This window comes from Rhinolophus sinicus, linkage group LG03, assembly GCF_036562045.2.
Source record: "Rhinolophus sinicus isolate RSC01 linkage group LG03, ASM3656204v1, whole genome shotgun sequence".
In the NCBI taxonomy this organism is placed as follows: domain Eukaryota; kingdom Metazoa; phylum Chordata; class Mammalia; order Chiroptera; family Rhinolophidae; genus Rhinolophus; species Rhinolophus sinicus.
Window position 1 is genome coordinate 918,863 of NC_133753.1, and position 27,018 is coordinate 945,880.

General features: G+C 64.8%; 2 protein-coding genes across 8 annotated transcripts; both read left to right on the forward strand.

The window, feature by feature from the left end:
* Positions 1-632: 632 nt before the first annotated feature.
* Positions 633-23,426, forward strand: JAG2 (jagged canonical Notch ligand 2). Of its 7 annotated transcripts, none has more exons than XM_074326767.1 (26): positions 633-950; positions 1,066-1,416; positions 8,465-8,522; positions 9,741-9,992; positions 10,207-10,267; positions 13,647-13,777; positions 13,901-14,020; positions 14,185-14,295; positions 14,480-14,593; positions 14,741-14,854; positions 14,948-14,994; positions 15,106-15,276; positions 16,178-16,328; positions 16,418-16,573; positions 16,652-16,765; positions 17,008-17,121; positions 17,201-17,314; positions 17,439-17,555; positions 17,974-18,001; positions 18,082-18,185; positions 18,602-18,715; positions 18,822-18,937; positions 19,413-19,661; positions 20,271-20,402; positions 21,855-22,011; positions 22,093-23,426. In XM_074326767.1, the coding sequence occupies exons 1-26, from the start codon at positions 885-887 to the stop codon at positions 22,542-22,544; spliced, it is 3,714 nt and encodes a 1,237-aa protein (XP_074182868.1). In that variant the 5' UTR covers positions 633-884; the 3' UTR covers positions 22,545-23,426. The 7 variants fall into 7 exon arrangements, with proteins under 7 accessions (XP_074182868.1, XP_074182871.1, XP_074182873.1 ...); XM_074326766.1 differs by having other exon boundaries at positions 635-950; positions 14,182-14,295; XM_074326768.1 differs by having other exon boundaries at positions 637-950; positions 14,182-14,295; positions 18,082-18,167.
* Positions 23,427-25,797: 2,371 nt separating this feature from the next.
* LOC141570488 (protein jagged-2-like) lies at positions 25,798-26,522 on the forward strand. Its single transcript, XM_074326782.1, has 2 exons — positions 25,798-25,871; positions 25,953-26,522. Exons 1-2 carry the CDS (start codon positions 25,853-25,855, stop codon positions 26,402-26,404), a joined length of 471 nt encoding a protein of 156 aa, XP_074182883.1. The 5' UTR covers positions 25,798-25,852; the 3' UTR covers positions 26,405-26,522.
* The last annotated feature ends 496 nt before the right edge of the window (positions 26,523-27,018 follow it).

Sequence of the window (27,018 nt, forward strand, 5' to 3'; positions counted from 1 at the left end):
CTCGGCGACCAGGACAGCAGAAGACTCTTTGGGTGGCCGTCACCTTGTCCTTTTGAGCGCGCAGCACCGTCCTTTATTGCCCCCGCCCAAGCTCGGACCCCAGCCTCGGCGTTCCTCGAGTGTGTGTGGCCTGGCGACCCCTGCGCCAGCGCGAGGCTGGGCACACAGGCTGCGCCTGGGAGCATTTGTTGCCTGGCAGCCCAACCCGTGAGCAGAGTGGAGGGGAGCAGCGCCCCCTGCGGCCGGCGCGGAGGGGTACCCTCCCCTGGGAAGGGGGCCGCGCCCTGATTTGTGCAGGAGGCGGCTTGTGTCCTCCGGGGCTGCGAGGAGTGAGGCGGTGGCGTACTGATGGGAGGGGACCGCGGCAGTGACCTCAGGGGGCGCCCCACCCCCTGGCTTCTGACACCCGGCGGGGCTCGGGCTCGGCGTTGGCGTCGGCGAAGCCCCCGCAGCCCAGTCGCCCAGGGAAGCGCGCGCCGGGCCGGGCGCTGGCGAGAGGCGCCGTCGGCCGCCTTTAAAGCCTGGGCGCCCCCGACCCCCCCCAGCCCCACCCCGTGGCGCGGCCCCGCCCCCTCATGCATATGCAGGTGCGCGGGTGACGAATGGGCGAACGAGCTGTCAGTCTCGTCCCGAACTTGCTGGCTGCGGGCGCCGGGAGCGCGGGCGCGCAGAGCCGAGGCCGGGACCCGCCGCCGTCGCCGCCGGGAGGGAGGGAGGGAGCCGGGCCGGAGCGCGGCCGCCTGCGAGCCCGAGCCCGAGCCCGAGGCCCGCGCGGCACCGCCTCGACCCCGCCCGCCGCCGCCGCTGCCGGCGCTCGGAGGGCGCGCGGGCGCTGGGAGGCCGGGCCGGGCGCGCAGGGGCGGCGGCGGCGGGGTGAGGCAGCGATGCGGGCGCGGGGCCGGGGGCGCCTGCCCCGGCGGTTGCTTCTGCTGCTGGCGCTGTGCGTGCAGGTGAGCGGGCGCGGGGGTCCGGCCGCCGCGAGGCCGCGGCGTGGGGGCGGGGCGCCCTCGGGGCTGCCACCGACCCCGGCCCGGCTCCCGCGCGCTCCCTCTGCCTTATTTTTAGGCGGCGCGGCCCATGGGCTATTTCGAGCTGCGGCTGAGCGCGCTGCGGAACGCGAACGGGGAGCTGCTCAACGGCGCCTGCTGTGACGGCGACGGCCGCTCGACACGCGCGGGGGGCTGCGGCCACGACGAGTGCGACACGTACGTGCGCGTGTGCCTCAAGGAGTACCAGGCCAAGGTGACGCCCACGGGGCCCTGCAGCTACGGCCACGGCGCCACGCCCGTGCTGGGTGGCAACTCCTTCTACCTGCCGCCCGCGGGCACCGCGGGGGACCGGGCGCGGGCGCGGGCCCGGGCTGGCGGCGACCAGGACCCGGGCCTCGTCGTCATCCCCTTCCAGTTTGCCTGGCCGGTACGTGCGCCCCCACCCCGAGCCCCAGCCCTCCCCTTCTCGGCGCCCCGGCCCCGCCCTGCCCACGGCCCCTCCAGCACCTGCGGCCAGGGCCCTGCGTGCGGCCGCGCGCACCCAGACGGGGCCGCGCCGGCAGGGGGCGCCGCGCGGCCGATGGGCCCCGGGGCGCGTGCTCCGTGGGGCCCGGTCGGCACCCCGCCACGTGGGCGCGCGGGGGTCGCGGCGTGTGCCTGCGTCGCCCTGCGCGTGTCTGCCTGGGTGGGGTGGCGCGGCGAGGCGTCCCGGGCCCGGGCAGGCAGCGGAGGCATGTGCGCTGCGCGTGCTGGGGCTGGTACAGGGCAGGCCCCGGCGGAGCCTCACCGGGCTCACGGCCAGCCTTCGCCCGCCCTGCTGGTTCCTGGATGCTCTGGGGGTGCAGTGGGGGTGGGGGGCATCTCGGGCGTGCGCTGCGGGGCCTGGGTCGGGGGGGGGGGGCTTCATGCATGCGTCTTGGCTGCAGCTCTTGCTGCCGGCCCAGGAACCCTGGGGAGCAGATGGGCCCTGGTGCCCTGACTCTGTGGCACCATCCGTGTGGGGGTTTTTGGTTTTGTTTCTTCTATTTTGGGAGGAGGCTTGGAGGGTGGCCGGTCAGACAGGAGTTCTGGGCGTGGGGATGCTGGGAGGGATGTGAGCTGCCCCAAGCCATGGTGGGAGAGGGCTGGGACAGACGCAGGGGGCTGTGGGAGGGAGCGTTGGCAGGCGTCCCGAGGCCTCCAGGTGCCTGATGTGGTGTTTTCTGCAGCAGGGCCTGGCCTGGCACTTGAGGGTCTCTGTGCCACAGCCCTGGAACTGGGTGGGGCAGGAATGCAAGGACCCTGTGAGCAGGATCCCAGTGTGCAGGGTCAGGAGCAGTGGGCTGGGCCTGGGAGAGGGCCTGGGAGTGGGAAGTAGCTGGAGAAGGTTGCCAGCCTGTGATGGAGGGGCCGGACCTTATGACCGAGGACTTCCAGCTGAACCAGCCAGCTGGAGGCACCAGGACATGTCCACCTAGTGCCCTGCTCTGGAAAGATACTGGGGGGTCAAGGCCAGGCTGGCAAGGGTGAGCCAGTAGGACCTACCCAATGGGGAGGGGGGCTGCGCCACTGCCCCATCCTGCCTCTGAGCCCTGTGTTGGTACCTTCTCCTAAGCTTGGGCCAGGTGGACTCACTTGCTGTCCCACACTCACAGATTGCTGACTACCTTCCCACATAAGGAGACCCTGCCCCTGTGATCCTGGCTGACCTCTGGGGGTCTCCCTTGACCCCAGGGCCTCTGCGGGGAATGTGTCCCTGAGATGGAAAAGGCAAGGGTTAGGTCTGGGAGGGCCCGGGGCAGTTCCGATAAGCCCTGCCCCCTCGCCCCCACAGCCGCGAAGCAGGCAGGTCTGAGCAGGGCCGCAGCCTGTCATCTGCACTTGGGCCCCAGCCAGGGCGGCTCCAAATCGCTACCTGAGGATGTGTTTTCTGCTCTAGTTGGCAGCAGTGGCATGGGGGCAGGGAGGCCTTGGAGGAATGTAGCAGGCCAACGTGGGTCCTGCGTGGCTCTCAGCCCCACAGGCTGGTCCGCGGTGGGACAGGCTGGGCAGGCTGTCACCTCCCTGGGAGCCCTGAATTCCGGGCACTGGGTCTCAGGCCAGCTCACCTCTTTTCCTCCTGTCCCAGCTAGTACCCTCAGATGCCCCATGAGGGGGCAGGTGGTCTGCCCCCAGGTGGGTGGCTGGGACCGTGGGGTAGTGCATGTTTGGGGCAGCTCCCATCTCCCCTCTCTGCAGCCCTACGGCTGGGCTGCTGGGCGTGTGGTGGTGTGGTGATGCCAGTGCGCTGGTATTTCCGCTGGGCCGCAGCAGCCCCGCGGCCACGCGCCTTGGCTTACTCTGAGTCCGCTGGGGCGTGTTTGGAACCCAGGGCACCCGCCAGGCCCATCCACCCAAGGAAAGCAGGGACTGTGCCTGGCTCCCTGGGCACCGAGGAGTGGCTGAGCCCTGCCTTGGGTGCTTCAGTTGGCAGGATGGTGAGTCTCCTGCCCAGGGCCAGCTTGGACTCTTGGGGTTCCTGGGTTAGGAGGCATGAGGAGGGCCTTGGGGGTGGCTGCAGGTGGAAGGTGGGCTCCCAAGGAGGGGTACGGAGAGCTGCCCCTCCTGCCCCCAAGCTGGTTCCTGGAGGCAGGAGAACTGGGAGCAAATGTGGGCTCTGCTCTCCACCACCCTGTCGGCCAGCCCTGCCCCCACCCCCGGCCTCTACCAGTAGCCCAGGCTGGTTGGGTGGTCTCTGCACCCTGACCTGGGCAGTGGGCCGGTGTCTGTACTGTCTGTGACTGTGGTTCCATGTGATGTCAGGCTCTGCCTTCCGGAGAGGGACAGGCCAGGGTCTTAGATGTGGGGAGGTGGGGCGAGGCCTCCCAGGAGGCAGCCCCTAGGGTGGGAACTTCCTCTCCTCACCTGACCCCACCCCACGGATGACCCCGTGCCTGTTACTGGCCTCCCAGGAGGTGGGTCAGGGACACCCTTTTGGCCCTGGAGCCTGGCCTGTAGCTGGCAGGGTGGAGGCCACATGTGGTCATGTGTGCCTGTGTGTGCAGGTGTTCTCTCTGGATGTAGCAGGTGGCTGGTAGAGGGTTTGGGGTCCCGCTGGGCAGAGGGCTCAGAGGTGCTGGCGGATAGAGGCCGTGTGGCAGCCAGGGCCCCACCCGAGTGAGGGGCTGCAGCTCAGCTGGAGGCCATGCCTTCCTGCCTGTGTGCAGCTGTGTATGGTCGCTCATGGTGGGCAAAGCTGGAGTTTTGGGGAGAGCCAAGGTGGGAATGGGCCCTCTCACACGTCACAGGTGGGCCTCAGGCCCACCCCATTTCTGGCACTGCAGCCAATCAGAGACTCTGGGCCATGGCAGCTTCTGGGGCTCGGCTTTCCCACCTGTGAAATGGGGCAATGATGTGGCCACGTGAGAGGGGCATGGCTGCAGGCAGCCCCTAGCCCAGCACCCAGTCTGCCTAGTCTCCTCCCCTCCTCCACTGGCTGCCCATCGGAAGGCCAGGGGCCCTGGGGCCTGGGGTGTGCTCAGGGGTGTGTGTGAGGGGGGGCATTTGTACCCAAAGGGGGGCCTGGTGGGATGTGAGCACAGGGCCTGGGCTCCACCATTTCCAGCTACCAGGAGGCCTGGCAGCTGCATGAGCCCCCTGCCTGAGGTGGGCCAGGCTGAGGGTGGTGAGAGGTACCACCCTACCTGTGCTCCCTGGCCCCACAAGGAGCTAGGGGATGGGGGCTGGTGGAAGCCTGGCCCCCTCCCCACCTTACTTACTCTCCTCCTGGGGCCTTCTCTGTGCACACTGCCCCCTTCCTTCCTATACCTTCCCAGCAGGGCCTAGGAGTCCTGCTTGAGTGGGGCTGAGCAGGTGTCTGGGCAAAGTGGGGACCCTGAGAGGGCTACACTGGCCAGTGGAGGGCTTGCAAATGTGCTGGGGGTTTTGTCCCTGGGCCTTGAAGGGTAGGTTGGGGAGCCAGGCTCCATCTGATAGGAAAGAGGCCCCGTCAGGATTTGAAGCAGGGGCTCCATGGGAGGGTCCTCCCTCAGGGACCAATGAGGGCGCTCTCTGGGGAGCCAGGCCATGGCCTGAGCTGGAGGTGGGGAGACAGGCATCTCTAACCCCCAGGTAACTGAGTCCCCGTCCCATCCCCAATATTCCAGTTGAACTCGGTCCCCATTCTCCAAACTTGAGGTGAGCCAGTGTCCCCATCGCCAGAGCCCAGGTGACCAGGTTCCCCATCCCCTGCTCCCAGGTGAGCCAGGTGCTACAGCAGTCTCACAAAGTCCATGTGACAAGGTGCCAGGAGACCCTGGGCTGCTGGCTGTCTTCCCAGCAAGGGAGCTGAGGGTGCAGTGGGTGGGGCACGCGCAGAGAAGGCCCTGGTGGGTCTCGGGTGTGGAGGCAGCGTCTGGGCTCCTATGTGGGCTGGGCCTGTGGTCCATCCCTCCTGCCATGGCCCTGGGGCCCACACCTTAGGGGAGGCCCCTTCCCCTTCTCCCTCCAGTGACAATGGCTGCAGAAGCCTGGGCCTCTCCAAAGCTCGGGTTTCAGGAAATGTATCTGTGCGTAGAGCTCCTGGCACTGACGACACCCAGCTCTGCTCCGTGGGGGTCCAGGCGGCTGATGCTGGGTGCTGCCAGAAGGGAGCCAGGCTGGAGCCTTGGACCTGGGCAGTAGGCCTGGGGTGCCCCGGGCTATGGGGTGTCCTGGGCCACGGGGTTCCCTCAGCTGTGGGGTGTGGTACATCGGGGTACCCCCACGGGTACACCCCTGTCTGCCCTGTGCCATTTCCATGTCTTTGGGCTATGGCCCTGTTTGCCTGTCTGAGTTAGATGAGGGTTTGGACCTGGCCTTGGGGGTCTGCCCTTGAGGGGGTGTGGCTGGGTCAGGGCAGGACTGCAAGAAGAGGTGGCTGGGTCTTCAGGGACAGGCCAGATGGCCAAGTGGCACTCCCATGGCCTGGAGGAGGGACCAGGTTTCCTCTGCCCGCTCACTAGGGAACCCGGTCCTCGTGCGCCTGCCCAGGCACCAACCCCGGCCTGGCCCTGGGACACAGGACCCCTCAGAGGACCCGCCCAGGCTCTGCAGGGCTTGGGGTTGACACAACCTTGTGAGGCTGGCAGCCGTGAGGCAGACAGCACAGCGCTGACAGGCTGCCGTTTGCCGAGGGGAAGCCGAGTCCTGGAGGCCAGCCCAGGGGAGATCGGCTGGGCCCCGCACCCAGGGAGGCTCAGGTTCTCCCTGGACGCCTCCCTGCCATCCAGGTGTAGGGAGCCCAGCTGGCGGGCGCTGGGGCCCTTGAGGGTGGGCAGGCGGGCGCTCGTCCCTGCGGGAGCAGGTAACCGGAGCCCTGGGCGCGGGCGAAGGTGGCCGTAATCCTACCTGGGCTGCCGGCATGGGGTTTCCTGGGAGCCCGGAGCCCAGGTGCCAGGAGACGGCCAGGGCGGCCCTGCGGGTGGGCGGCCTGGGCCTGGGGCTTTCCTGCCCTGCTGGGGGGCCTGACCCACAGTGGAGGTCACAGGCCCATGCTGGCCTGCCCTCTCGCGCCTGCCCGTCGCCGTGCCGGCTCCCTGCACCCAGCCCCTGCCTCTGCCCACCATACTGCCTGCTCCACCCTGCATCTGTGCCTCACGTGGACCCCGCAGCCACTCACTTTGCTCAGCATTGGCGTCAGTTGGCACTGGGGTGAGCGGCCCGTGACCTGACCCATACCTCTGTCCAGCTGCGCAGTGCCCCTGCGTAGGGAGCCTCCTCGCGCTCTCTGCAGCCTCGGTCCTGTGGAGAGGCCGGCCCCGACCCTGGGTAGGACAGCACTCCACCCCTCCCTGGAGCCCCGCTGGCTCATCTGTCCGCCAGGGCAGAGGTTGTGGTCCCCAGGGACAGAGCTAGTCCTAGTGCAGGGTGCATAAGTGAATGAACAAACGAACGAACGAACGAAACAAGTGAAGCCTGGGAAGGAACTGAGATCCAGCTGTCACCACGTGTGGGAATGGCCAGGGGAAGGCTGGCCTGACGGAGGCATTGCAGGCCAAGGAAGGGAGCTGTGTGTGCAAAGGCCCTGGGGCAGGGTGGGCATCTGGGGTGGCTGTGTGGAGGGCAGCAGTTGTGGGGAGCCGTAAGAGGGCTCTGAGCACGGGGAAGATGTGGACAGAGTCCTGGGGTTTTTGTAGCTCCTGTGGATGAGGGTGTAGAAAAGGCCTAGTCGCTTCAGGCAGCCCTCGGAGGGGCGGCCTGGCACAGGCCTGCTGGCCTGGTGGAGGGTGGTGGCGGGTGAGAGGGAATGGGGTTAAGGGAGATTCAGGAGGTGGGATTGAGAGCCTGGTGACAGCCCCATGGGAAGCAGAAAGGGTTCTGGAAGGGTAGAGGATGGCGCCCTCCCCATTTCTGTTCTGTGCTCCTGGGTGGGTGTGGGCCCCAGGGTGGCAGCTGGTAGGTATGAGGTCCTGTGGGTCATCTGGGTGTCTCGGAGGCCCCTGCTGGTGGGGACAAGGCTCAGAGCAGGGACAGCCAGTGAATGAGGGGAGGGAAGCTTAGGGACGGCAAGTGTCTCCCTGGGGGGCAGGGAGAGGGGCAGGTCCAGAGGCAGTGGGTGTGGTTGGGTGTGGGGCTGGGGGCGGGGGGCGGGGCATGCCCTGCCCAGGGAGGACGGTCAGGCTTGGGTCTGGGCATCAGCAGGAGGCCACAGGGGTGGTGGGACCGGCCTGGGTCGGTGCCCCCTTGGGCGGGAAGCTGGCAACCTGTGGCCCCAGAGTTGGCCTTGTCCTGTGGGAGCCAGGGTCTGGTGGAGTAGTGGTCAGCCCTTTCATGGCTGGTCCAAAGATGGGGGGGAGCCACGGAGGGTCCCCGGAAGAGAAAAGCTGGGCAGGGTGTGCCAAGGCTCGCTCCCACTGGGTCGTTGTACCTGCGAGTGACAAGGGCTGCATGCATACTCTCACGGAGAGTGCAGGTGCTGGAGTTTCTCAGTGATGTCACCCCATCACATAGTCTGGGACTGGAGGGAGGGGGTGGTGACCACAGCTGAGGCTGCACTGGGCGTCCCTGGGCTTCCGTTTCCCACCTGTGCAGCAAGGGCTCCTCGCTGCCGTTTTCCTGTTCTCAAGGTGAGGCAGATGTGTGGGCTGTGTGGTGCTTACTGTGCACCTGCCGTGTCCTGGAAGGGCAGCATCTGTCACTCTCCCCTGTCTCTGCTGACTCGAGCTGGTTGGGCTGGTCAGGTGTGGGCCGCTGGCCACAGGGGCCAGGGCACTAAGGCTTGGTGACCTGGGGGGCAGCCTCCCTCCTGCGAGCAGATTATTTGGGGGTCTGCTGACATGTGGCCAGAGGCTGTTTCTCAGAGCCAAGGGGGAAAGGAGGGTGTTGAAAGGGGGTCTTCGGCTGTGGGGAGAAGCCCTGACAGACTCAGGGGCAGAGTTGGGGCTCAGGGCTGGGGTACGGCAGACAGGCCCCCACCTGTACAGCGGCAGGCAGGTGGGGGCTGCAGGGACCTGACTGGCGCCTCCCCATGTCTGTAGCGTTCATTCACCCTCATCGTGGAAGCCTGGGACCGGGACAACGACACCACGCTAGATGGTGAGTGAGCCCCGACTCGGCGGCTTGTGGCCGGTCAGTGCCTGCCCCGTGGCCACGGACCCCTCCCAGCCATAGACACATATGTGGCCAGGTTCCTTGTTCTGTCTTGCTCGGGACAGGCCGCATGCCAGGAAAGCTGCCTCTTCCCTGAGGATCTTGCGTGTGGTGTCCCTTTTCACCCTAGCTGGCAGGAAGCTCTGCTGCATTTGTGATTAGCAGAGCTGTGTGTGCTCTGCTTTCCTCCCCAGTCTCAGCTTTGGCCATGTTCCTCTCGGGCCACGTCAGTGGCACAGTGGAGTGGGGCACCCTCGAAAGGCGCTTTCTGCCTGTCTGCCCTCTGCCCAAGACTCACCTGCTGCTGGCTGGCCTATGCAGGGCCCTGTGGTGTTAAAGAGGTTTTCTATGGACAAATGGGAAGAGCACTGTAGGCAATGGGAGCAGCACGTGCAAAGGCCCCGAGGCCAGAGTGAGCCAGACGTGTTCAGGGAGCAGCAGGGGGCCATGTGGCAGAATTGAAGCAATGAGGTCAGTGAGCCTGGGGTCAGAGCATGGAGGTTTTGAGCCTTGGGTCCCACAGGAGATGATGCTGGGGGGTTGGGGCACCCAGCAGGCATGGGGATGGGTGGCCCAGGTCTGGAGTGTTTCAGGGCAAAGGGTGCAGTGGAACATGGGTGCGAGCTGGCTGGGAGAAGCCTCTGCTTAGGGCATCGAGGGAGCGTGGCATTCCCTAGGCTTTCATCGTGGAAAATCCCAAAGGCACAAGAGCATAGAGAATGGGTTCACAGGGCCCGTGTGCCCATGGCTGCCACTCAGCCTCCGCTCTCACAGTGGCTTGGTTGGAGGTGAGGCCCAGCCTTGGGTCACTGGTGCCTTGGGGCCGAGAGAAGGCGTGTCTATGACTGGGCTGTAGGGTGTGCCTGTTGCAGGAATGGCCCTGGGGGGTCAGGAGCAGGAGAGACACAGGGCAGCTGAGTGACAGCCCCATGCAGGATGGGTGACGTGTACCTGGGGTGGGGAGTGCTGGCGTGGGAGGAAGATCACCGCCGTGGGGCACAGGTGGGGGCCTTGCAAGGGCGTCCCCACCCCCCTGCCCCAGCTGCAGCTGCGTTTGGGGTGGGGAGCAGGCGTCCTCCTTGGGCCTGAGCTTCGTGCAACAGCCCGTGCTGGTGTTGGTGGGAGTGGCGTCGCCGTGGCTGACCGACCATGCTGCCCCCACAGAGGAGCTGCTGATCGAGCGTGTGTGGCACACTGGCATGATCAACCCCGAGGACCGCTGGAAAAGCCTGCACTTCAGCGGCCACGTGGCCCAGCTGGAGCTGCAGGTGCGCGTGCGCTGTGCTGAGAACTACTACAGCCCCACCTGCAACAAGTTCTGCCGGCCGCGCAGCGACTTCTTCGGCCACTACACCTGCGACCAGTACGGCAACAAGGCCTGCATGGACGGCTGGATGGGCCGGGAGTGCAAGCAAGGTGCGCGGGTCAGGGGCCTTGGGACACCTGCAGGGGGGTTCAGGCGTGCATGGGTCTCGGGCATGTGCAGGGGGGCTCAGCTGTGTGCAGGGGGGCTCGGGCCGTGTGTGGAGGGTTTGGGGCCATGTGCAGGGGGGCTCAGGGTCATGTGTGGGGAACCCCGGGCATGGTGGCCTGCCCTGCTGCAGCGGCTCTCTGCTCCCCTCTGTTCCAGCCGTGTGTAAACAAGGCTGTAACCTGCTCCATGGGGGATGTGCGGTGCCTGGGGAGTGCAGGTGAGTGCCACGGCCCTCCTCCCCCTGCTGGGCCCTGGTGGCCCCATCCAGCAAACAGCTAGCTGCTTCTGCACGCTCCTCCCTCAGCAGAGGGTGGCTGAGCACCTACTGTGCGCGGGACGCTTGCTGTGCTGGACATCAGAGAGGCAGGCTCTGCTCCTGTGCAGCTTATAATCGGTGCAGGGCAGACCCCAGTCCTCATAGCCCAGGGCGTGCCGATGGCAACAGCCCCACAAGGACAGCAGAGCATGGAACCGGGGAGGTGGCCAGGGCCATTTCATGTGACATGGCCAGGACAGTCACGTCCAAGGGGCAGAGGCCTGGAGACCAAGGGCCACCTGAGGATGGCTGCCCACAGCATGGAGGACTAGGTGCAGACAGCATGGGGGCTTGAGCTGGTGGGTGGGGGACAAGGAGATGCCAGTGAGGGTGGGGTGGGACCCAGAGGGTTTAGAGCTGGGCCAGGTGGGATGGAAGGAAGAGCCAGGCAGGGAGGCTACAGGGCTGGGAGGTGGAGAACTGGGCGGGACCTGCAAACATCCTGGAGTGGATTTGATGTAGGGGTGAAGCGAAGAGTGGGGGGCCAAGGAGGACCCCAAGCCTTCTGGCCTGTGCCACTGATTGGTGGGGCTGCCATAACTGAGGTGGGGGTGGCCGCAGGCAGAGCAGGCAGGTAGAGAAAGGCCTGTCATGTTGGAGGGGGGTGTCTGCCCTCTCTCAGGAGACCTGTGGAAGGCAGAGGGGTTTATGGGGAGAGGCTTGGCCTGAGACACAAGTGGGGTAGCTGTGGCGTCCAGGCGGAGTTTGCAGCCCTAGGCTGGGGGCAGGTGGAGAGAAGAGGCCAAGGAACCAGCCTCGGCCTCCTGCTGGTAGAGGTGTGCAGTGGTGTGCAGACTGCCACTGGCGTCGGGGCCGGGAAGGCAGGGGTCCTGGCGACCAGGTGTGGGAGACTGACCTGGGGGATGGTGGGAGAGACCCCCCGATGGCGTAAGTCAGGAAGGTGGGAGGGGAGCATTGGGTGAGCAGCTTTGCCATGTAGCGGCAGCCAGGAGGCAGGGGTGGGCAGTCAGAGGGGACCGGGCCAGGGGCTTGGAGTGGGCAGGGAACTTAGAGCAGGGTACTCTCACAGTGTGCAGGCCAGGGTGGGTGCTGGGCATGTGTCAGGACAGCCTGGGACACGGGGCTGGGCCCAGGTAGACACTCTCAGCCCTCAGGAGGGACTGCAAGTTGGCGGAGACGGCAGGTGGGGGTGAGTGAAACTCTTGGCCCCAGCCTGGCATTTTACTAATCCCAGAACCCCCCCACTGGGTGGGTTTGCTTCCATATGCGTTTTCCAAACAAGGACACTGAGCACAGAGACGTTAAGTAACTTCCCCACAGTCACACAGGGATGAGTTTAGACAAGAGGACAAGGTTTAGGAGCCAGGAAGGGAGGGGCGGTGACCTCCTCCATTTGTTGTGTGGTGGCTTTGGCCAGGGAAGGGCAGGGGGCTTGGGCTTCACCCAGCCAGCCCCTCACATTGCTGGATTTCAGATAAATCAAGTGAGCTTCCAGGTGTGGAGACACAGCAGAGGTGAGAGGGCACCTGGGGGGTGGCCTGGTCCAGGGCAGGTCCATGTCTTGGGGGCCAGCCGCTCCCAGGAGCCAACCCTGGGTGGAAAAGGTAGATGTGGGGCCTGCCTTCTGACTTGTGTGGTGGGTGTGAGCCTGGGGACCCTGGTGAGCACAGTGGGGCTGGCCGTCAGCTCCGCACTAGCTTTGCAGGTCCTGGCTTGGCACTATGTGCAGTGCACAACCTTCATGGCGGGCCAGTGACTGAGCAGCCAAGGTGGAGGAAGGTGGGAGAGCAGTTGGTCTCTGCCCCACCCTCTCACTGGTGTGGGCTGTGCAGGAAGCTAAGGGGCAGGACTCCTGAGGACAGAGGCCAGCCCCCGCCCGCCCTCTCAGGCCCTGTGGGTGAGGCCCAGCTGCTGCCGGTGGCTCCCGGCTCCGGTTTCAGTGCAGGACACCCCCCACCGGATGCGGCGGAGATGGCCGTGCCTTCCTGCCGCCTCCTCCCCGGCTTCTGGAGCTGTAGGCTAGGGAGGTGGGGGCCTGCCGAGGGCTGCCTCACCCGGGGCTGAGAGCACGCCCTTGGGACCCGCTGAGGTGACCCAAGGTAGCGTGGGCCCTCCCAAGCCTGGTCCCCCACATCACCTGAAGGGAGGATTCGGGTGGGGTGGCTCCTCTGTGCACACGGGGCCGGATGGTGGAACCCCTTCTCGCCAGTCTCGGCTTCCGTGTGCCCACTGAGCTGTCCAACATCCCCTCTGGATGGCCACGGGGCCCAGGGATGGCCCAGGAAGGGCCATGGCTCCTTCCTTTTACAAAATAAATTCCCACGGCAGGTGCCGGCATGGAAGAGACGAGGTCTGGATGTCATTCCCTTCCCACAGGACCTTTGAGTTCTAGGAAAGGGGTTTCTGGGGGTCCTGTTCAGGGCCTGGAGGGTGGCCTGCCGGGCCCCAGGGTATCTACCGTAGGACGGTGGGCTCTCTCCCCTGACAGTAGTGCCCCCGAATCAGATGGAGCTCTGGGCCCTTGGCAGGGCAGCAGCCTCTGTCCCCTGCGAGTTTTCTGGGCCAGCCACAGCCTGGGAGGGGGCCTGCACTGACAGCCTTGGGTGCCACCTGCCCCTCCTCCTGAAAGACTTCTCGGAGGGGGTGCTGGCCCACAGCATGGGGCAGGGCCAGGTCTCAGGGTCGTGGCCTTGGAGCCAAGCTGTCTCTCAAGGCCATTTGCCAGCGAGCAGGTGACTCTTCCTGGGTCAGGCACTGCCCTGAGCCTGACCTCTCGCAGGGCTGTCCTGCTGTAGCCTGTGAGCCTTGGTATCCCCACCTGTGACATTGGCCCTTGATGGGGCATTTTTGGGACAGAGAAGTTACTGCCCTTGAGTTTCGGGTGAGGTCTTGAGCTGTCCTCAAGGTCACAGAGCTGTGGCCATGCCAGGCGCCCTCTCCTGGCATCCTGCTGGCCTGTGGTCTGAGCTGGCACTCTCATTCCTGGGGTCCCGGTAGGGCCTCCCTTTCCCGGCGCCTGCTCTGGGGGCCCTGCTCGGGGCTAAGTCCCAAAATAGCTCAGGGAGGAGTGACTGGACAGCTGCGGCCCACTGTCCTCGGCCACAGGCCGGGAAGTGCCCGTGACAGTGTGGGCTGGCTGGCCAGCCGGCCAGCCGTAACCCCACCTGGCTCGGGGCCTGCTCCAGTTCAAAGGCTCAGGCTGCCAGCCCAGGGGTGGCCCACGTGACTGAGCCTGCATCCCTGTGCCACCCTGGCAGCTGCCACAGCTCCCAGCGTCCACCCTCACCCACCAGGCCCCATGGCCCTTGGACTTCCCCAGGTGCAGCTATGGCTGGCAAGGGAGGTTCTGTGATGAGTGCGTCCCATATCCCGGCTGTGTACATGGCAGCTGCGTGGAGCCCTGGCAGTGCAACTGCGAGACCAACTGGGGTGGCCTGCTTTGCAACAAAGGTAGTGGTGGGCAGGCGGTGGGTGGTGGGCGGCCAGGTGGCAAGGCCGGAGGCTCAGCCATCTCGGGGAAGGTGGGTAGCAAGGGGCAGGGCCTGTCCCTTGAGCACCCACCCCTGCCCCCAGACCTGAACTACTGCGGCAGCCACCACCCCTGCACCAATGGGGGCACGTGCATCAACGCCGAACCCGACCAGTACCACTGCGCCTGCCCTGCTGGCTACTCGGGCAGGAACTGTGAGCGGGGTACGTCAGGGCCCGCCATGGGGCACCGTGCTGGTTCTCAGGTGCCCCGCTGCTTTGCCCCAGCCTTGGGGCCCTGTGGGTGTGGGGAGGAGCACTTGTGGAAAGCTGGGGGCCCCAGGCCACCCCATCCACCCACCCACTGCCTCTGGTTCCCAATACAGCAGAGCATGCCTGTGCCTCCAACCCGTGTGCCAATGGGGGCTCTTGCCATGAGGTGCCCTCCGGCTTCGAGTGCCACTGCCCATCTGGCTGGAGCGGGCCCACCTGTGCACTGGGTGAGCACCCATTCAAGTGGATTGGGGAGCTCCAGCCTGAGGGGTCTGCAGGGTGGGGGTGGAGCGCAGTGGTTAAGCCAGGAGAGGAGTGACCAGAAGCCCCAGGCATGTGGCCCCTACCCCACTGTGGGGCCCCGCCTTCCCACACCACCCACGTTCCACGCCTCCTTCCGTCCCTCTGCAGACATTGATGAGTGTGCCTCCAGCCCGTGTGCAGCAGGCGGCACCTGTGTGGACCAAGTGGATGGCTTCGAGTGTATCTGCCCCGAGCAGTGGGTGGGGGCCACCTGCCAGCTGGGTAAGGGCCCCACAGGGCAGGTGTGTGCATGGACCGCATGCTGTGCATGCAAGCGGCTGCTGCTGGTGCTGCTGGGGCTGCGGGTGCTGCTGGGGCTGCGGGGCAGGCGGGGCTCGGGCCCCATTCTCCCCCTTGTCTTGTCCACAGACGCCAATGAGTGTGAAGGGAAGCCGTGCCTTAATGCTTTTTCTTGCAAAAACCTGATTGGTGGCTATTACTGTGATTGCATCCCGGGCTGGAAGGGCGTCAACTGCCATATCAGTCAGTATGGGTGGGCAGGCGGCAGGCGGGAGGGCTGGGAGAGCTGGGAGAGCTCAAGAACCCTGCCCGTGACTCTGCCCCTATGTCCCCCAGACATCGACGACTGTCCTGGGCAGTGTCAGCACGGTGGCACCTGCAAGGTAAGGTGTGGCCGGCCACCCTGCCCCTACACACCTGTGGGAGGGGCGTGCGTCCGGAGGTGCCTGCTGGGTGCGGCTGTAAGAGGCTAACTGCCCACCTGCCCCGCCCAGGACCTGGTGAACGGCTACCAGTGTGTGTGCCCGCGGGGCTTCGGAGGCCGGCACTGTGAGCTGCAGCTGAATGAGTGTGCCAGCAGCCCCTGCCTGGGCGGCCTGTGCGAGGACCTGGTCGATGGGTTCCGCTGCCACTGCCCCCAGGGCTTCTCCGGACCACTCTGCGAGGTGACTGGGTGCTGTTCTGCCCTTCCAAGGAGCCTCAGGGGCAGGCCATTGTCCCCAGGCCACCGAGTAACCAGGAGGAGCTGTAGTATGTGTGGGGGGGTGTCCCTATAGAGTGTCCCAGGCTCAATCCTAGACCAAGACGCAGGCCCCAAAGTCCGGGCACCTGGCTGGGCAGAGGGTAGGGGGAGGGTGAAAGTGTTCCTGCTTGTCATGACAAGCACTGGCAGGTCACTTGGCTGCCCAGGTGCGCTGTCTACCACACCGTGACTGGAGAGCAAGTGGCTTTGATGGGGTGGAGCATGTAGGCAGCCTGAAAGGGGCCTAGGGTCGGGAGGGAGTGACAGCATGTGAGAGGTTGCACATGCTGTGTGTGGGGCCTGGGGAGGGGTGGGTGGAAGCCTGCCTCCGTCACTTGCCCCGGTCTTTGCAGGGGAGAGTATTGGGGCTGCAGGGGTGCACAAGGCAGGGCTCCTGGCCAGCAGGCTTCCTGGGGTCCATAGCAAGGTCTTGCCTGGGACCTTGGAGCCTGGTGGTGCGTCTGGGGAGGACCCACAGACTGGGTTCAGGGTGGTCATGGCATTGGAGAAAGAGGGTCAGGAGCTGGTCTTCCTGCCAGCAGGAGGGGTGAGGCCGGATGCCGCCGGGGGCAGGCAGAGGAAGCAGGCTGTGGTGGAGTGAGCATGGCGGGAGGGGCCTGAAGGCCCGCAGGTGTTTCCGTCCAGCTGACGGGCCTGGACAGTCTCTGGTGGGAGGTTCTTCAGGCTCTGGCCGAAAAGGCCCTGGTGTTTAGGCTGAGCAGGACCAGGGCTTCCGGGATTCCTCAAATGGACAAGATGTCTGGATCATCTCCCAGTACCTCGGCGTGCAGGGCTGGGCCCTCACCATGCGCCCCATCCCACAGGTGGACATCGACTTCTGTGAGCCGAGCCCCTGCCAGAACGGTGCCCGCTGCTACAACCTGGAGGGCGACTATTACTGTGCGTGCCCCGATGACATGGGTGGCAAGAACTGCTCCGTGCCCAGGGAGCCATGCCCTGGCGGTGCCTGCAAACGTAGGTGTGGGGTGGGGCCTGCAGAGGTGGCACACACGGCCAGGGACTACAGAGATGGGGGCGGGCTGACCCTTCCTCATTTGTCGCAGTGATCGATGGCTGCGGTCTGGAGGCGGGACCCAGGGTGGGCGGTGCCGCGCCCTCTAACCGCGTGTGCGGCCCCCATGGACACTGCGTCAGCCAGCCCGGGGGCAATTTCTCTTGCGTCTGCGACAGCGGCTTCACGGGTGCCTACTGCCACGAGAGTGAGTGGCTGGGGGCCGGGTGGGGGCCGGGCAGGGGCCGGGCTAGCTGGGGACCCTGCTCACCCCTGCCTCTCGCAGACATCGACGACTGCCTGGGCCAGCCATGCCGCAATGGGGGCACGTGTATTGACGAGGTGGACGCCTTCCGCTGCTTCTGCCCCAGCGGCTGGGAGGGCGAGCTGTGCGACACCAGTGAGTGGGCCTCTCCAGGCTCCCCCATCCCCATGGCTGTGCCTCTGTGTGCTGGGTGTGGCACATCGTGCCTGGGGGGCTCCCACCAGTGCCTCAGCCTGTTCCTGGCTCTTGCCACCTGGCTCTCCTTTCCTGCCCCTCTGTCTTTCCCGGCGCAGCTCCAGTGCCTCCCCCCCCCCGCCCCCCCGAAACCCTCCCTGAATGCGGGTGACCCCCCTGCTGACCAGTGTCCTCGCCCCCAGATCCCAACGACTGCCTTCCCGATCCCTGCCACAGCCGCGGCCACTGCTACGACCTGGTTAATGACTTCTACTGTGTATGTGATGATGGCTGGAAGGGCAAGACCTGCCACTCGCGTGAGTGCCCACCGGGCTGCCTTCCGGGACCTGCCTGCTGCTCTGGGGCATGCCCGCTGAGCAGCCTGTGTGCCCGCAGGCGAGTTCCAGTGTGACACCTATACTTGCAGCAACGGTGGCACGTGCTATGACAGTGGCGACACCTTCCGCTGTGCCTGCCCCCCGGGCTGGAAGGGCAGCACCTGTAACATTGGTGAGGAGGCCCTGGGTGTCAGGGGCCTGGGCACGGGCTTTGTCCCTGCTCCTGGCTCGGGGGCATGGTGTGGAGACCCCATCCACCAGGGCAGCTGAGCAGGCCCCCTTCCTTTCCGTCGCAGCCAAGAACAGCAGCTGCCTGCCCAACCCCTGCGTGAACGGGGGCACCTGTGTGGGCAGCGGGGGCTCCTTCTCCTGCATCTGCCGGGACGGCTGGGAGGGCCGCACCTGCACGCACAGTGAGCTGCTGGGGTGGGAGGGTCCATGAGGGGTGGGGGTGCTGTGGCATGGGGCCACTCTTCTCCACCAGGCTCCCCAGGCCTGCTCCTCCCGCCCTGTGGACGTGCCCGCTGCACCTGTCCACCAAAACACAGTTGTATCCCAAGACCTGCTCTGCTGCCTCCGATCCCCCCACCTCCAGCCAGGCTCCTGCTCACCCCAACGAAAAGCACCCTCCAGGATTGGCCCCTCTGTGACTGCCCAGGGCCACCTCCTCCTGAAGCCACCTGCCCACCCCAGCCTCCCAGCACAGATACGGTGGGCTGGCGTGGACAGTTTGGTGTCTGCCTGCTCCACGTCCGGGGCACCTACACCGGGTACAGGGCGCTGGGGGGGTGGCTGCCGTGCTGACCTCCCTTTCTCTCACGTCACATGCAGACACCAACGACTGCAACCCTCTGCCTTGGTGAGTGGCAGCCCTGGGGGCCAGTGGACCCGGGGAGCTCGGCTAGCGTGGGCTCCTGATACCTGCTCTCTCCCCTGCAGCTACAATGGCGGCGTCTGTGTTGATGGTGTGAATTGGTTCCGCTGCGAGTGTGCGCCTGGCTTCGCGGGTCCTGATTGCCGCATCAGTGAGGCGGGGAGGCTGGGTGGGTGGGCCCAAGTGTCTGGGGTCAGGGGTCACGAGGGTCCACGTACCCTGAAGGACAGCGTGAACACAGCCACTTCCTGCCTCGCTCCAAGCCTCAGTTTCCCCACTTGTCTGTGCTCTGCCCATCGCACCCCTATGCTTACACCCCAGCCTAGGTACTGGGGCTGCCCTAGAAGGGGATGGACCCTGGTTGGTCTGAGGTGTTTGTGCCCCAGGGCCCTGCCCACCCTATTCCAGAAGTGGATGGAAAAGGGTGGGCTGGAGCGCATTAATCCTCAGGCTGGTGACAGTGACTGCACTAGGCCTGGCTCAGAAACCCGAGCTGGCCTGGACCCTGCCCCTTGGGGACCTGCACAGGCCTCCCTCCTGGGCGCTGGCCTCCGTGCTGCCCGCTGAGCCCCATCTGTCCTGCAGACATTGACGAGTGCCAGTCCTCGCCCTGCGCTTACGGGGCCACGTGTGTGGATGAGATCAACGGCTATCGCTGCAGCTGCCCACCAGGCCGGGCTGGCCCACGGTGCCAGGAGGGTAGGTGGAGAGTACCACTCGGTCAGGGCCACGCCAGGCGGGACGGGCAAGGCCTGGACTCCAGGGCCCGTTGCCCCCACTCATCCCCCACTCCCTCTCCTAACAGTGCTCGTGTTCGGGAGGTCCTGCTGGTCACAGGGCGTGCCCTTCCCACACGGGAGCTCCTGGGTGGAAGACTGTAATAGCTGCCGCTGCCTGGATGGCCGCCGAGTCTGTAGCAAGGTGCCAGGGGGCCCCTGCCCAAGAGCCTCCCTGACCAGTCCTGCCCTGCCTGGGTCTGACATCCTGGTGCCCTTGGCCTGGGGTGGCCCGTTTTTTGTCCATTACCCTGACTCACCCTGTGAGACCTGGGAGCCGGTGCTGGGGGGTGAGCCAAGTCTGCCTGTCTCTGCTGGACATCCGGGGAGGAGGGCCCTCTGGCACCGCCGGCTTCCTCTCCTCATTGCACAGTCGGGGAAACAGGCTTAACCGTGCTCAGGCTACAGGAGCCCAAGGCCTGCGAGCCACCTGGCCCCGCCCTCAGGGCTACCGCTGCTCTGGTGGGGTTCCTTTCTGGTGCTAGGGTCAGCCTGGGAGCCCTGGGTGGGGTGGGGCATGGCCCTGGGACTTGCTGACCCCGACCGTGTGTCTCCCTGCGTGGTGCCTACGCGTTTCTGCGGGTGCCCATGTGTCTTCCTCCCTGTGCATGCTGGCCCAGGTGTGGTGCGGCAGGAAGCCTTGCCTGCTGGCCGGCCGGCCGGACACCCTGAGTGCCCAGTGCCCAGCAGGGCAGCAGTGCCGGGAGAAGGCCCCGGGCCAGTGCCTACAGCCACCCTGTGCAGCCTTGGGGGAGTGCAGCACGGCAGAACCCCTGCTGCCTGGCACCGCCTGCCTGCCACGCTCCAGCCACTTGGACAACAACTGCGCACGCCTCACGCTGCACTTCGACCGAGACCAAGTGCCCCAGGTGAGTGGCCCCGGCAGTGGGCACCCCGAGTGCCTGCAGAACCTGGACACTCTTGTCCCCTCGGAGTGACCACTCAGATGGCAGAGATCAGCTGCCTGCCATACTGGCTGTGGCTCGACCCCTGTGGAGTTAGGGGGCTGTGGGTGGCCACGTGGCCACTCAGGGAGCCCAGCCTTGTGTGGTCAGGTGGGAGGGGGCACTGAGCCATGTGTGCCCTGTGTGGGCAGCAGGGCAGGCCAGGAGTGGTGGGCGCAGCCAAGGTGCCACTCCATCAGCCCTCTCGCGGAGGCCTGGGCCAGCCTGCAGCTCTGTGGGTGGCCTAGTGCTTGGAGCCCAGAGGGAGGGGCTCAGAAGTCAGTGAGGCCTGGTACACCCCACCCCACCCCCGGGGCCTGTGGGTGGAGCAAAAGGACAAGCATGTACTCTGGTGGAGTGGTCTGTGTCCTGTGTGTGGGACACAGGTCTGGTGTGGGAAACCAACTCCCCAATGGGACCCCTGCATCCCACCCTGTGTCCCCAGACGGGCTGTCAGATGTCTTCTGCTACATGCCTTTGGTGCCAGCTAGGGAATGACTGGGCCCTGCTCATGTGCTACCCATCTCTGCCCAGGGTACCACTGTGGGCGCCATCTGCTCAGGGATTCGTGCCCTGCCAGCCACAAGGACAGTGGCCCAGGACCGCCTGCTCGTGCTGCTCTGTGACCGGCCATCCTCGGGGTCCAGTGCTGTGGAGGTGGCCATGGTGAGGAGTGCTGGATGGGCCCAGTGGCCACCCTTGCTCAGCGCACTCTCTGTGCTCCTAGGAGGTGCTGGGGTGGACGGCTAGGCCAGGCTGGTCCCCATGTACTCGGGGAGACAGAGTAACCCACTGACTCAGAAGTCCGCCCCCATTGCAGTTGTGTAGGGTGGGCTGTTGGTGCCCTCATTGGAGGCTGGTGGAACTGGGACGGGGTCCTGGAGGAGAGGAGGTGGCGGCCCAGCAGGGGTGGGAGGGGAGCTGAGGCCGGGACTTAGGGGCACAGTTCAAGGCAATGCATGTGGCCAGGTTGGAAGACTGGGCCAGCAGCTGGGGCAAGGCAGAGGTGGGAAGAGCAAGGAGAGGCCAGTGTGTGCCTGTCTGAGAGTGGACAGGAGGGGCCGGGGAGTGGCTCAGAGCAGCGGGAGATGGTCATTGGCAATTAGGGATCAGCTTCTCGAGGGACGTAGAGCAAGGGTGTAGGGTGAGGTCACTCGTCCTGTCTGCTGAAATGCAGGGTCTGCAGGAGGCTGGCAGAGGCCCGCAGGAGCTCGTCTGCGGGTGAGGCAGGGGCAGTGGGCCACATGACCTGGAGGACAGGGTGGGTAGGGGTGCTGCGGGAGCGGGGCTCAGGCTGCAGAAGCGAAAGGGGAGGGGCGCCAGGTCAGCAGATCACAGGCTGGGTCAGGCGCTAGTTGGAGAGTTTCAGAGACAGAATGGTGACGGGACCTGGACTTGGATTGCGCCCCTTCTCTTGTCTGGTGTCTGAAGCCGTGGAGGTTGGGGCTCTGGGCACGTGTCCCTGGAGCAATGAGAGACCCCCAGGTGACGGCAGGAGATGGGTACAGAGGCAGCACTCAGGGAAGGAGAGTGGACGGGTCTAGGGTAGACAGTGATGGGGTACAGTGGGCATTCTTGGGGTCCTGCTCTGGGCCCTGAGGGGCCGTCCAATAAACCAGAAACCACAGGGTAGGGTGAGTCTGTGGCTGGGAGTGTGCAGGCAGGGAAGGAGGCAGGGCAGTTCCTCAGGGTGCTGTCTAGGTGCCAGCGTTGGGTGGTAGGGTGCCATATGGGCAGAGGCACAGCCAGGACAGCTCTTGCACTGGGGGCAGTACCAGGCTTGTGGTGCCCTTGGGGCTGCCAGTGGCCCTGACAGCCATTCCTGCCCTGGATGGAAAGGACCGGTCAAGACACACCCATCTCCCTGTGAACCGCCTAGTGGGGCCCTCCCCTCAACAAGACCCAGGGACCAGACTCCCAAGCCCCCAGCCCTGATCCAGGGCAGCCCTGCTCAGGACCACAGTACCTGCGTGGTCTGTGCAGCTGGATGGCAACCCTGGCATTCCACTTGGCCGGTGGACACAGAGCCAGGCACTCTGTCCTGGCTCCCGCTGGGCGTGGGGGGCGCAGGCCCCAGGGGTCGGCGGGCGGGCACCTCAGCACTGTCCTCTGCTACAGTCCTTCAGCCCCGCGCGGGACCTGCCCGACAGCAGCCTGATCCAGAGTGCCGCTCACGCCATCGTGGCTGCCATCACCCAGCGGGGCAACAGCTCACTGCTGCTGGCTGTCACTGAGGTCAAGGTGGAGACGGTGGTCATGGGCGGCTCCTCTGCAGGTGAGCAGGGGGCGGGTGGGAGGTTGGTGGGCTGGGCCGGGGCCAGCAGTGCCTGGGCTGCAAATGCCGCCGCCCGTGCAGGTGTGCTGGTGCCCGTGCTGTGTGGCGTGTTCAGCGTGCTGTGTCTGGCCTGCGTGGCTGTCTGCGTCTGGTGGACCCGCAAGCGCAGGAAAGAGCGGGAGAGGAGTCGGCTGCCGCGGGAAGAGAGCGCCAACAATCAGTGGGCCCCGCTCAACCCCATCCGCAACCCCATCGAGCGGCCAGCGGGCGGCCACAAGGAGGCGCTGTACCAGTGCAAGAACTTCACGCCCCCGCCGCGCAGGGCGGGCCGCGGGGATGGCGAAGACGAGGAGGACGAGGAGCCCGGCCGCGCGGAGGAGGACTCCCTGGAGGCCGAGAAGTTCCTCGCGCACAAACTCACCAAAGAGCCCGGCCGCTCGCCCGGGAGGCCGGCCGGCTGGGTCTCAGGCCCCAAAGTGGACAACCGCACAGTCCGGGGCGTGGGCGAGGCCCGCCGCGCTGGCCAGGAGTAGGCAGGCCGCCAGCGGGCCGCGCGTGACCCTTCGCCGGACAGTGGGAGGCTGAGGCTGTGTGCATAGTTTATTTTGTGTAAAAAAACACCAAAAACCAAAAACAAATGTTTATTTTCTACGTTTCGTTAACCTTGTATAAATTATTCGGTAACTGTCAGGCGGAAAACGGCGGGGTGTTCTCGGATAGTTGCTATTTTTGTACCGTTTCCGGCGGGCGCCCACTGTGTGGCAGGGGAGAGCAGAGGGTGTCGTGTTCTCACCAAGCTGTTTAATGCTTGTTACCAGAGGCGGTGTGCTGTTTACAGAATCTTCCTGTGTATTCCTCACTTGGGGTTCTCAGTGGCTCCAGGCCAAAAAGCCGGTGGGACCCATGGCCCACGGTGTTGATAGGACCCGTGGCCGTCTGTGGGGCCCATGGCTGTCGGTGGGACCACCCGTGGCTGACAGTGTGGCCCATGACTGTTGGTGTGGCCCTGTGGCTGACCATGGCACCTGTGGTTGTCAGTAGGGCTTGAGGTCATCAGTGGGGCGGTGGTGTTGGCGTGACCCGAGGCCCGTGGGCAGCCCCTTGAGGGCTCACCGGTCAGGCCCCCCAGTCCGCTGTCCTCACGTGCTCCTGCCCGGAACACTCACTCTAGAGATCTTTCAACTGTGTTTTCAGAAGTGCCCTTCCTGACTGCTCTGTTCTCCCCGGGACGGTGGCAGTATTGAAGCTTGTGACAAGTGCCTTCACACAAACTCTCCCCTCGCAACTGTCAGCGTTTGCTGTGGGCACCAAGCCACTGCCCACCTGCCAGCCCCGGCCCCCCCTGTGAAAGTGCATTTTTGTAAATATGTACATATTAAATGAATCACTCTGTATATTTGATTTAATAACTTAAACATTTTGGTCTCCCTTGTTCTTGGGATGCTGGTCCTTTGTTATGTGCATTTGGGGGGGGTCTCAACAGGGGAGAGGCTGGGGTGTGGGCTGTATGTCGGGCCATGTGGCCCTGGTGGCTGTGAGCAGTGATTCAGTCTTGCTGACCATTGATGGCATTGGTATCCCATGAGGGTGACACAGGCTTCTTAGAAGCAGTCCTGGGATGGGGGAGGGGAAGCGCTTTACACCGCCCCTACTAATAGCAGCTACAAAATGCCTTATAAACTACTTCAAGGTCATTTGGCCATAAAGTGCTATCAAGGTTGTCAGGGCTTACCAGGGCAAACTTGAGAGAATGAAATCAGGGCCATCCGCTGGCTGGCAAATGACTGGGCCTGGTGGCCTCGGGCTGGCTGTGGAAGGCTGTCTGGTGTCTTTGTGCACAAGTCGTTCGCTCTCCTGAGAGGGGCAGGTGGTCCCTAAGTTGAGGGACAAAGCCCAGAGCACAATCTGTAAAAGAGAAGAAAACCCTGCGAACAGCCTGGGCGGGAGTTGCGAGCTGGTTTGCTGTTTGCTGGTCGCCACCTGGACACCTGTCCTTAGGGTACTCCTGCCATCGGGTTCTCTAGATGCCATGCCAGCTGCAGTGCACATGGAAGGCGTGGCCTCCTGCAGGCCTACCTGTCCCACCAGCTCCACCGTGGTAAGGCCAGGTCTGTGGTAGGTCCTGTCACAATCATTTGGACCCTGAGGCTTGTGCCCTCCAGGTGAGGAGGCACAGAGGTGGACCTTTTTGCCCAGGAGGTGTCCCAGCAGACCAGGTGGGAAGTCTGCCCCTGAGAAGTCATGGTTCACGCCAGACTTGCATGGACGTGGAGCTCACACTGCCCACCACCAGTTGGCTAGAAAGCCTCCAAGTTTTGAGTTTCCTTTTCAACCATGTTAACCTAACCTGGGGCCCTTGATGCAAGGTCCTTTGTCCTAGACCTCTGTGTGCCTCAAGTGATTTTTTCAAGGTCAGAGGTCAGTGAACAGACAACAGTCCAACCCTAGCTCTCAAGGAACCTGGCATCGTGAGGGAGAGCAGCTAGAAGTAGCTAGCCAGGCGTCAGGTGCATATGGGACACTCAGACCCTGAGTATAAAAACAGGTTTGCTCAAAGAAGACAGGTTGGAAATGCCAACATGTCAAATGGAAGCTTGGAAAATAACCCTGTAGATTTGAAAAAGAATGACGTGGAAGGGCTAGAAACGAAAGTGTTATCCTCTCTAAAACGTCCACAGGCTCTGGGACGCTGCTGCAGGGAGAACAAGTAGAGAGAATGACCCAGCATGCAGCCCAAGACACAGGTGGAAACAGTGTCAGCAGGTGGGTCGGGGCCCAGGACTGGCCTGGCAGGGTGTCCTGGCCCCGTCAGGTGTGGGATGAGAAGAGAGAAGGTGGCCACAGGTGGGCTCAAGTCCCTTCTGCAGGATGGGGAAGCCATCCAGTGGGTCTCCCATGTTCTCGGGAAGCCCCTGTAATCTTGGCGGGGGTGGGTCTGGCCTGGGGTCTGGGAGGGGCTCACAGGACACTGCCTGCCTGGGGAGGGGATGGGGAGGCTGGCTATCACAGGCAAGAGCAGGTGGCACCCACAGGCACATGTGTGCACACCACGTCCATGTGAGTGAAGCCTTGCCCTTCCTCGGAGCCAGCTGCCAGTGTCCTGAGCCCACCACAGGGTCTCACCTTCCTTCTTGAGTGACCTGGTGCCTGGCAGGGTGGGGACAGTGTTGTCCACGTGGACCTTTCCAGGCTACGGCCAGCTCACACTGATGGCCACACTGGAGCAACTCAGGCTAGGGCTTGGCATGTTCTGTGCTTGACTGTCTCCTGTCTGCGTCACTCCTGGACAATGGATTCCCACTTCTGGGCTGCGCCCCTGCACCCCCTCACTCTTGTGTGACCACGAGACTGGCCAGCGTTGTGCCCAGGACCCTGCGGCCTGCATACCATACCCTCATTTGTGCCCAGGACCCACGTGCTGCACGGTGGAGAGATGGTGGGGGACCAGGGTGCCACTGGGGGATGGGCTTCCAACATGCAGGGGTTGGGGTGCAGAGCTGGCCTGGAGCCTGGGGTAGGTCTGGGTGGAGGGCTGAGGCCCCAGGTCGGAGCTGGCTGTGCTGTGCTGGGAGAGGTATGGAGGAGGGGCTGCTGGCAGCAGGCACTCTCTCCACAGGCAGGGAACTTAGTGACCTGCCATCAGTGGCCATCACTGCAGATTCCATGGCACAGGTAGGGCTGGCTGCCCTTTCCCTCCTCTCATCTCCACGTGGTCAGAGCAGTGCCTCCTCCCTGCCCTGCCTGGACCTAGGGGCAAGTCGACCTGCCAGGCTGACCCAGCCAGCGGGGCAACAGCTCACTGCTGCTGGCTGTCACTGAGGTCAAGGTGGAGACGGTGGTCATGGGCGGCTCCTCTGCAGGTGAGCAGGGGGCGGGTGGGAGGTTGGTGGGCTGGGCCGGGGCCAGCAGTGCCTGGGCTGCAAATGCCGCCGCCCGTGCAGGTGTGCTGGTGCCCGTGCTGTGTGGCGTGTTCAGCGTGCTGTGTCTGGCCTGCGTGGCTGTCTGCGTCTGGTGGACCCGCAAGCGCAGGAAAGAGCGGGAGAGGAGTCGGCTGCCGCGGGAAGAGAGCGCCAACAATCAGTGGGCCCCGCTCAACCCCATCCGCAACCCCATCGAGCGGCCAGCGGGCGGCCACAAGGAGGCGCTGTACCAGTGCAAGAACTTCACGCCCCCGCCGCGCAGGGCGGGCCGCGGGGATGGCGAAGACGAGGAGGACGAGGAGCCCGGCCGCGCGGAGGAGGACTCCCTGGAGGCCGAGAAGTTCCTCGCGCACAAACTCACCAAAGAGCCCGGCCGCTCGCCCGGGAGGCCGGCCGGCTGGGTCTCAGGCCCCAAAGTGGACAACCGCACAGTCCGGGGCGTGGGCGAGGCCCGCCGCGCTGGCCAGGAGTAGGCAGGCCGCCAGCGGGCCGCGCGTGACCCTTCGCCGGACAGTGGGAGGCTGAGGCTGTGTGCATAGTTTATTTTGTGTAAAAAAACACCAAAAACCAAAAACAAATGTTTATTTTCTACGTTTCGTTAACCTTGTATAAATTATTCGGTAACTGTCAGGCGGAAAACGGCGGGGTGTTCTCGGATAGTTGCTATTTTTGTACCGTTTCCGGCGGGCGCCCACTGTGTGGCAGGGGAGAGCAGAGGGTGTCGTGTTCTCACCAAGCTGTTTAATGCTTGTTACCAGAGGCGGTGTGCTGTTTACAGAATCTTCCTGTGTATTCCTCACTTGGGGTTCTCAGTGGCTCCAGGCCAAAAAGCCGGTGGGACCCATGGCCCACGGTGTTGATAGGACCCGTGGCCGTCTGTGGGGCCCATGGCTGTCGGTGGGACCACCCGTGGCTGACAGTGTGGCCCATGACTGTTGGTGTGGCCCTGTGGCTGACCATGGCACCTGTGGTTGTCAGTAGGGCTTGAGGTCATCAGTGGGGCGGTGGTGTTGGCGTGACCCGAGGCCCGTGGGCAGCCCCTTGAGGGCTCACCGGTCAGGCCCCCCAGTCCGCTGTCCTCACGTGC